Source organism: Maylandia zebra, linkage group LG15 (genome assembly GCF_041146795.1).
Source record: "Maylandia zebra isolate NMK-2024a linkage group LG15, Mzebra_GT3a, whole genome shotgun sequence".
Taxonomy (NCBI): Eukaryota; Metazoa; Chordata; class Actinopteri; order Cichliformes; family Cichlidae; genus Maylandia; species Maylandia zebra.
The window spans coordinates 37,391,601-37,402,032 of NC_135181.1; the positions used below are offsets into that span (position 1 = coordinate 37,391,601).

Here is a 10,432-nt window from a genome sequence, read left to right on the forward strand (position 1 = left end):
CTGATGATACTACTAGCACATGGTAGTGGGCAGTGTTGGTCAAGTTACTTGAAAAAAGTAATCAGTAACTAATTACTGATTACCTCCCCCAAAAAGTAATCCCGTTACTTTACTGATTACTTATTTTCAAAAGTAATTAATTACTTAGTTACTTAGTTACTTTTTAAAAACACGATTTACAACCTGAAGAGGTGATAAAGCGATAGATCTTTCAGCCCAATTCTACTTTTTCCTGCATAATCCATCATACAAAATGTAATCAAATGGAAAAGTCTCTTTTTAACTTGTTTTATTAGTTTTAATCTTTTAACTTTATGCATCAAGCAAAAATTTAATTATATGCAACATTCTCTGACTTGAATAAATTAGTTTAACATTTAAACCTATTTTCTGCACATTCCACCACATAAAATAAAATATTTTGTGTGTTTACACTCAGTCTTTCAAATAGATGCACCTAAAACACAGCAGAAAATAAAGTCAAAGACTCAGCGGTCCTGTTGCTCTATTTTCACCTGTAAAGCAGGAGTTGGGTAGGCGGAGGTTTACCCTGGTGCAGGTGTGCTGCGGTCAGTGGAAGGATATGGCAGCTCTGTGAGTTTCCCATTACGTCGTAGCTACTCGGTGCTTCCTTGGAAGTTTAGGGGTTTTTTCGCTGTAAAAAGAAGTTTTCTTCCCACGCACAGCGGACACTAATGTTTTTGTCACTTTTTATCGAATCAAACTCAAAGTAAGGTCAGTACTTCCACGCTTTAAACGCTGCACGCTCATACTCTCTCCCACAATCGATATGTTATCCATTGTTGATCTGCACACAGCTGTTGTCACCAACGTCGCACTCGCTTACGTCACTGTCGTGAGACATTCTCGCAAAAGATTCACGGTTTTAGTAACGCAGTAACGCAGCGTTCCTACGGGAAAGTAAAGGTAATCTAATTACCGTTTTTGCAATAGTAATCCCTTACTTTACTCGTTACTTGAAAAAGTAATCGGATTACAGTAACGCGTTACAAATAACGCGTTACTGCCCATCTCTGGTAGTGGGGAAAATTTCGATCAACTCCTGGATACTGCAGAGAAAGATTCTGATACTTTCACGAACCAGTAAACTCTAATAGCGAATAGGGGTTTATATTGAAATTGATAATGTATCCAAAACTAATGTATCCAAAACTTTTATCTTCTATTTTTATCATTGTGTATATTTCCAGTTTTTATCTGTTGTACAGTGTCCTTGGGTGCTTTGAAAGGCGCTATTTAAATAAAATGTATTATTATTATTATTATTATTATTAAATTCTGAAGTGTGTTATTGGGTTGTAAACAAATAAGGAAACCTCACATAAAACACATGACAACAAAAAATTCTAAAAGAATCACATTATTACATACAGCCAAAGTATGGCTGTATGTAATGCAGTGCTTGACAGTAACTCCAATATTTGTCAATATGAAATCTCTTGTTTATTCAGTACATCTCCAATATAATTACAAACATGATTTTATTTACAGGAGCTTAACACAGCATTAAAACATTGCTCTATGCAATACTAACAGAAATGGTTTTCACTGCAAAGTTGTGTCAACACTTGGAAATTACATAAAACAACACCGCTGTCTAAAACTACTGCATCACTTTTAAATTACACACAGTAGAGCGAAAACAATAATTTATTCCTCATCCAAATTCTCAGATAGCACCGATTTTCCAGGGATAGATATCATGTCATCTCAGATAGAGTAGAAAGGAAGTAGAAGGAGGCTAATCAGAAGAAGCAGCAGGCTAGGGTGGCTTGCTACAGCATGGCTGCCTTCAGGTAATTGGCAGTCCACGTAGGGTTCTATGCATAAAGCATAAGCCATCACATGAGCAATGTAGCTCTGTTCCTGGACTCCATCAAAAAGATGTGACATGGGACCTTTGGCAAAAATGGCTACATCCTCTATGCCGTGGGTCTCTGAATCAAGAGGGACAGCAGTCTGCTGGACGTAGTTGTTGTCCGCTGAAGGGAAACAAGAGAGAAGACTTCAGTATTAGCTGCATAGCTTTAGTTAGATCAGTGTTGACAAAAAAAAGCCAACAGTTGGCTTACTAAACTAAAACGCATTGTACTGATGACATTAGCTGTATTGATAATGGATTGCATTTATATAGCGCTTTACAATTCCACTATTGTCTGTGAAGGTTCTCAGCCATCCAGGTCATCGTAGTCTAAGGTGCTTGGAAAGAAAAGCATTCCACTCTGATTCCACTATTCATTCACTCTCACACACTGGTGGAGGAAAGCTACAATTGTAGCCACAGCTGCCCTGGGGCAGACTGACAGAAGCAGGCTGTCATATCGCGTATCTGGCCAACAGAGGTAGGGTAAAGTGTCTTGCCCAAGGACACAGTGACCAGGACAGAGAGCCCGGGGATCGAACCGGCAACTTTCCGGTTACAGATGAGCGTCCCAAACTCCTGAGCCACAGTCGCCCCGTGATGAAAGCAGATGAAGACACTAACCTGTTTCATTATCGTAATCCTTACTTTCTGACACTTAGTAATGATTCATAAGTAGTCTTTACAATTCAACACTCCTATGAAAGTACTGTACAGAATTTTTTCTAAATCATCTGCTGTTTATAGCCCTTATTTCAAATGCTGTACCGTCAAAAAAACAACCTGAAAGAATGGTGTATATATACACAAGAAGCTGTATTGTCCATTCAATGAAACTCCATTGCTGAACGTTTGTGAGGTGACAGTGAAAAGCTAGATTGAGTGTTTTGTGGCAGTGCAGTTGGTTTACTGTTACACCACAAGATGGAGCTATTGCATTGATTTGGATTCCATAAAAAGATGCTCAGTGTCACTTACTTGAAATTGATTCATTCACATCCGGGCGACTTCCATTGGCAATCTTGTATCCTGGTCCATTCCCATACACAGCAGTGGTGAAGTGTTTGTTGTCAGTAGCCTTGGTATCAGCGATCCCTGTATATCACAAGGGCAAATTACCACTCAGAACATAAGATGAGGCTGACTTGTTAATACTAAAGCTTCTTCCAAAAGTGCATTTTACCTAGAACAGGGTTTCCTCTTGGAGAATAACCTCCAAAAGCAAAAACATGAGAGTGGTCTGCAGTGACTATAGTCAGAGTGTCCAGGTCACTGACGAGGTCAGCCGTTCGCTCGATTGTTCGGTCAAACTGTACAGCTTCATGGAGTGCCTTTTTGGCCATTGTTGCATGGTGACCGTGGTCGATTCTCCCCCTTGAAGTTCAGAAGAAAGTCACTGATAAATAAGCATCTGTAGTAGTACGTCTCTTGCAAAGTTTGAGATTGCAGTGAAAACGTAGGCGTCCCAAAGTACAGCCTTAATGCGACATAATGCTACAACTGTGACCAGCACATCAAATATTAGTTTGGCCAATGGTATTGCAGCAAAAGTGAGTTCCAGTTATGGAAAATGGCATGAAATTAATAATAGGATTATCTGTGGAAACCATTGTGTTAGTAACTGCTCCTTCATAGTCATATTAGACCACATTTCACTTGTTGGACACAGTGCCATGTGTAAAAGATGGAAATGGACAATGATGATGTCAATGTTGCATCATCGTAAACTTGTGTGGGGAAAGTCGTATTAATGCACACGCCTGAAGCAAGAGATGAATGAGAAGAAAAAAAACTGTCAGTGAGAAGAGCTTCTAATATGAACCAGCCTTTTTTTCAAGTTTTAAAGAGAAGAAGAGCAGAACAGTTCATCTAAAAATAAATACATAAGAATGAAACATCTGTAAAGAAACACAGACAATATTTTTTTCACAATCTTCTATGTGCCAAAGAAGCAAATCTGTCATCAAAAGTAAAGGTGGACTTGGCAAATAAATAAATAAATAAATGAACACTGGTTTTACTTCTGCCTGCAATCAAGATTAATCAGCACTCAGCCGACCCTCCACATATCTCTGGTGCAGGCTGATACTGATATTGATTTTGCCATTGTCACAATATGAGAATAACATGAAAATATGCCACAGTTTTTATTCTGTCTGTTGTTGCCAATCGGACATTCACATTAAAAGGTCAACCATGATTTGTTGTTTTGATTAATATTCCTGATTTCTTTCTTTGGTGAATATACTATACTTATCTTCCACAAAGAGGAAAAATCCTTTGGGGTTCTTGCTGAGGATCTTGATAGCTTTCTCTGTCATCTCTGTAAGGGATGGGTCCATGGAGGGGTCACGATCCAGCTCGTACCGGCAGTCTTTGGGCTCAAACAGACCTTAAAAGAAAGAATTTGCAGGCTTCAGTTTTCCCCTGTTACATCTGCCATATTACATATAGTATATATAATCTTTATATGTAATAAATAAATAAATAAAATGGCACAAACTTGATAAATTCCTTAAAAACACTGACAAATGAGTTCAGCAGAATTTAGCGAAATGTCACTGTTTAAAAATCTAAGGTTTTTTATTGGGTCTAGAGTACTTAAGGTCTTGTGTTTTTCTTCTCTGTATGACGCAGTTGTAAATGATGCACCTCAGAGTTCTTACCCATCAGGAAGTCTGTCGTTGCAGGATTGATAGCATCAAAGTCAGCCTTGTTCCAAACATATTTAGCATTCTGTCGGTGGGGAACAATGACAAACGTGGAAAATGTTTGTTTTTTAAAAAAAAATGCTCAGTGATGAAAATCACGATACATGTTCAAACTTAAAACTGATGAGCACACTTGATGAAGGCACTGTTTACCGGTTTGTTCTTTAGCCATTCATCGACCAGATTTTTCCCGTCCTTTCGGACTCCTGTCTTATTTAAATACTCTGGGTCTTCCACTGTTGTGGGAAACATATAGGTACGACCTCCACCAAGGATAACCTGCAGAAAGAAATATATTCCCCTTTTGATTTTTGTACATGTAAAATACTTTAAAAAAAACCACATTTAGTGTATGAGGATTTATTCACCGAGTACTTCTGAGGTTTGGATTAGAAAGTGGTTTCTTAGGTTCGCTGTCATCCATGTTTTACAAAATTGTCGAGGAATCTGCTTTTGGTAAAATTTAATGACTTATCTAAAAGACCTTATCTGGTTTATTCAGTCTAGAGGTACCTTGATTTTTTTTCTATTCATCATTTGTGTGAGTGCACTGTTCATTTGCCTGCCCGTTTTGATTAAGTCTTACATTTATCTCTGTGTTGTAAACCAGCTGGTAAGCAATGTCACGGCACTCATTCTTGACTGCCTCATTTGGGAGATCAGCATCAGAATACCAGTCCCGGCTGGCAACGTGAGCGTAGGCTGCAGCAGGAGAAGCATGTTGAACTCTGGTTGTGGTGACAATGCCAACTGATTTCCCTGAAACAAGGACCAGATTTTTCATAGCGTTAACATATTTGCTGAGTTATACTTGGAGAACTTGAACTGATTAGGCTCCTGGAGGTTAACAAATTTTGTTTGAAAATGCAGGACACATTTATTTTTTAGATTTAGATATATTTAGATATATACACTTGATGTGAGGTATGCTACAGAAAACACGCCTGTTTAGATGTAAAATTGTTTTATTTATAGTAGTTGAATAGTTGTCCAGTTAGTAAGCTAATGCTGTACACTGAACAATAAATGTATATAGGTTATTTCTCTTGTACACGTTCGACTTTTAAGATTTTATTGCTTTGTAGCATCATTTTCATGTGCCTTAAAGTAGTCAAAGCTTTGTGGATGTGGGTCTACCTGCAGCCTTGGCACGGTGAAGAACAGATATGACTTCATTTCCATGGGAAGCCTGGCAGTCGTACCTTGGAGTGGCAGCACTGACCCCCAGAGTGCCATAGTTGGCTTTCACACCACACTGGTACGCTGTTGCTGTGCCAGCACTGTCTGGCATCTGCTGATCCACGTTGTACGTCTGCAGGCATCCGAAGCAATCACACATATTGCATGTTAACCAATATTCACGCTCACTGTCAAAGAAAATGCTGATTCTGTCATTGACATCAAGAAAATTAAAACACTGAACATTCATAAATTAAGTGTCCTAGATTTTTCACAAAAGTTATGTCACCTGACTTATAACACAGATAAAAAAGCCTGTCTTTGTTAGGCTGGTAACATGTATCCTGCTAGTGAAAGGGCAAAACCTGAAACCTTGACCCTTACATTAAAGGCATGACTTTGCTTTGGAGGAATTTCACTGCAAATTAATAGCTGTTGTGAGTAATGACCTTTATCTATGAAATGTTTTTATTCTAATTAGAGTGACCACTTGCAGGATCATGTTACCCCCATCCGAATCATTGGATGATTTGATGAATATGGCAAATATATATATTTTGTGCTACGGCCATAGACAGTTTTTAGGAAAAATGAAGCCAATGAAGTACCTTAACCATGAATTCTATATGAAGGCCACCAGATGGCACTAGTTACCATAGAGGTCTGTGGGAAAACAACTTTGACCTTTGTGAAGACCCTTCTGCTCAATTCATGGGCTCAGTCACTCATTTTGGCTCACATTGAACACAAACTTAAGTCTGCTTTTATAGTTTATCTTTTGAAACAGTGGCGTTCCACCCTTCCAGCACATACTTGCAGAATCAATGCCAAGTGACACTGAAGCTGTTGTTTGTAATCTTGCCAGAGGTGGGACCAAGTCATTGTTTTGCAAGTCTCAAGTAAGTCTCAAGTCTTTATCCTCAAGTCAAGTCTCAAGTCTCAAGTAATGTCAGGCAAGTCAGAGTCGAGTCTCAAGTCACTGGTGTAAAAGTCCGAGTAAAGTCACAAGTCTGAAACTTTGAATTTCAAGTCCTTTCGAGTCTTTAAAAAAAAACGAAAAAAGAATGTTGCAGTTATGCTAAATGTAAATATTAGACCATGTAATTTTTAAATCTGTGTTTTTCTCAACACATGACGAAATAGTGAACTTAGAAAATATACACAAATTGTGAAATTGCACCTCTTTAAAATGCAGCTCAATTAAACTTAGTTCCAAGAATAATTTTCACCGTCAGTTCTGAGATAAGCTGCATGTTATTCTTAGATGCACTTGTAGGACCGGCTTTAAAATAGCATGACAAAAATATCATACACATTAAAAAAAAACTGTATCACCAACGTAGCCTGGAAAACATTTGCTAGTTAGATGAAGTCAGCTATCTCATCGTAGCAAAAGAGAAGCACCACCTACCGTTCTTTATGCAACTTCAACCGTCGGAGAAAGTTGGAAGTTGTTCCATCTCTGTCTGTGATTCTCTACTTGGATGTTTTGCATATTGCATTTCGGTTTTTTGTTGACTACTTCATAGTTTATGTACCTGAAAAAATAACTCCTTGCAGCATTTTTGAGCGTTTTTTTTTCTTTTTAAAAAAAAATCTGGTTAATTTGATTGGCTGTGCTACAGCTCACGCACACATACGTACGGAGTGAATAAATGAATGAATGAATTGAATTAATGGTGCACACTTTCTATATAATATAATATAGTATGCGTGTTAAATTTTATATTTGGGGTGAAATATCAAGTATTTTCAAGTAAACTAGTTCAAGTCCAATTCAAGTCCCAGGTCATTAGTGTAAAAGTCCAAGTCAAATCACAAGTCTTAGAACATTTTTTCAAGTCAAGTCTAAAGTCATAAAATTAATGACTCGAGTCTGACTCGAGTCCAAGTCATGTGACTCGAGTCCACACCTCTGAATCTTGCTTTCTGGTTGTTGTTTTTATCAGTAAGATTTAGAACCATAAAAGTATGTGCGATACAGTTAAGGATGCAAGTCTACGGAGTGTGTTGCTCATAGTGTTCTGACCTTAGAAAGGGCCAGGTGGGGGAAAGAATCCATAGCTAGACTGGACTCCTCCCCACTTACTCCTTCCAACTGGCCTTTGAGGATCCGGGCAGCAGTCACTGTTGGCATACCCATACCTGGAAGTAGGAGGAATCACACGTGAGTAGATAACATCAGCCAAGAGAGTACACTGTGCTCTTTGAACTCATTAGGTCCAGCTAATAAAACAGCTAGTGAAACTTGGTAAAGGACATTCTGGTCATCAGATATAAACCTTAAACTCTTCTAATGTGTCACCAATAGGTCATTAACTAAAAGAACTTTCCTATGTATTCTCACAAACACGTCATTTATTGAGCTGTTACATATTACTTATCAATCATAAATATTGATAAAACTTTAAATGTGCTGAAGACAGCATCAGTGATGGCAAAAGTCGAAGCTCATAAAATCATAATCAAGATATAAATTTGTCATTTGTACAGAGAAGCTGCTAAACAGTGATGTTGGGTCAGAGATTAAATAGCAGCAAATGTATGATTTCATGTAAGGCTATATTTCCACAACGGAATAAAGAAATTCGTTTCTGTTGTTTTACAATAGCGGAAAATATTTCGCCTGGTTTTGGTTAAATGGAATTAATGAAGCAAACTGAACTAACCTGTTATTAATTTCTGTTGAACGTCCAGACATGGTAGATGACTTCAAACTGTTTCCGATTTACCCTTTTTTGGTATTAGCCCGATTAAGGATACAAGAGCAAATATTGCAACCCCACATGCACTGTGGGCTTTGCAGAGCCTCACTTCACTTTGTTATGCCTGGCTTTCCGAGCAGATGATCATGTGTCAGTGTTCATCTCCTACCATGATTTTTGTGGTACCAAAATCTGGGGCTTTAAAAGACCTTATTATGTTTTGGTGAGTTACACCACAGTGATGGAGAGACTCAAAATGTCTTTCAGCTGAATAAATGAACTGAGGTACAAGAGGAAATACTTGATAGTTTAAAGAAACTTCATAAATGGTAGGAAAATTTCTTTCTTAGACTTACCATCTCCTAGGAAGAGGATGGCATTCTTGGCTTGGTGTGAATTACGTGGTTTATTTAGGGCTGCGTGAATAGCATTCCTTCCTTTATTGTTCCAGTAGAACGGTTCGAGCTCATCCTCTATAAGCGAGACAAAATAAATGTGAAGGTGGTTAGAGCCATTCAAATGTGTTTCTGTGTTTTTTTTAAATGAATAAACTGCATAATAGTCAGTTTTTGCAACACCGAATATGCATTGCATGTCTGTTACTGTCTTTTCTTTAAGCTTGAAATTGTGTTGCAAATTGAAAGTAATATTCTTAGTTTCTGAAGAAGCTCTCATGAACAAAATGTAGCAAATTCTTACTGTTAGCACACGAAGTCCACTGCACCGAAATGGAAATCAGTAATCCAATAAAAAATAGATAATGTCTGTTGGCCATGGTCTAGACTCTATATGAATGCAGAGAGAGAACAAGAGCACGTTTTCCTCACTCTGAAGCACCTTTATATATTCAGCCAAGGAGCAAAGGGCACATGAAGGAACTTGCAATTGAGGGAAAAGGTTTTATGCAATCTCTCACACACATGCACACGGGAGAAGAGGCAGTAAACCACGCAATGTCAGTACAAAATAGTTAAGAAGATCTAAATTTGCTTTGTAGAAGTAATCATTATTGGACCACGGTGAAATTAAAACCGTAGCTCACACGATAATGCTAAAGCAAAAGTGTTCTTTGCAGAATGTGAAACAGAAAGGAGTTTCCTAAAATTGTTGCTGTTAGCTTTATACCTAATAGTTAATTTGATCCCTTCTATCAGTATCATTACCCAGATTAAGTACTTTTGTGCATCAGCCAGCTAGCTAGACGCTTATAGATAAATATTGATCCCACAAGGGAGATCAGTGTGCCACAGCAGCAGGATAAAAAAATTAAAATTGGACCAAATTTTTTAGTTTTTTATTTTAGTTTTGGATTTAAATGTACATTTGCACAATGACTGAAACTTGCACCACTGAAGGAACAATGGGCTGTGAGGTGAGTTCCTTGATCCCACAGAAACGTCCAGATTGGAGATTTACTTATCTGGATGATTGAGCTAAGATGTGTTTATTAGTTTGTCAGCCCGAGTACAGACAGCTGCAATAAAAAGCACCATCTGATAAATGTTTACCAGCAATAGCTTTAATCACTCTTGTCTATAGCTACCATAAATCAGTGTGATATGCATAAAATTTACTGATTTGTTTTTGTTTTTCACTCTTCCACACTTTTACATTGCAGTGTTAAAAATCTGTTTACTGTACTTTATGGTCAAGTGGTCCAATTTTCACAAATTGTTGAAAGTTGTTTATTTTAATTTGTGGTACAATTAACTGAGCCATGAGTGTGTGTGTACAGGTGGCTTTGATCACACATCTGTGTGACGTTTTCAGAAAGTGGTTTAAAAATGTTCATTCGTTTATATCCACTGGCTTTGGTTGTTTGGACCAGGTTTGGGCTTATTGCAGAAAACAGTTTTATTAAAACAGGAAGATTTTGAAAGATTCAGTGGAATACACTTTTACAATGTCAAAATTTCATTTCTTACAGGGAAATACATGTAAGTGAGCCTGATAAT

General features: G+C 37.8%; 1 protein-coding gene across 2 annotated transcripts; it reads right to left on the minus strand.

The window, feature by feature from the left end:
* Positions 1–1,441: 1,441 nt before the first annotated feature.
* LOC101464818 (alkaline phosphatase) lies at positions 1,442–10,340 on the minus strand. 2 transcript variants are annotated; one of them, XM_004561996.2, is made up of 11 exons: positions 9,177–10,340; positions 8,834–8,950; positions 7,802–7,917; positions 5,731–5,905; positions 5,180–5,352; positions 4,747–4,872; positions 4,549–4,618; positions 4,140–4,274; positions 3,066–3,257; positions 2,861–2,977; positions 1,442–2,003 (listed from the first exon to the last, which is right to left on the minus strand). In XM_004561996.2, the coding sequence occupies exons 1-11, from the start codon at positions 9,250–9,252 to the stop codon at positions 1,732–1,734; spliced, it is 1,569 nt and encodes a 522-aa protein (XP_004562053.1). In that variant the 5' UTR covers positions 9,253–10,340; the 3' UTR covers positions 1,442–1,731. The 2 variants fall into 2 exon arrangements, with proteins under 2 accessions (XP_004562053.1, XP_076730500.1); XM_076874385.1 differs by having other exon boundaries at positions 8,834–9,260.
* Between the last annotated feature and the right edge of the window lie 92 nt (positions 10,341–10,432).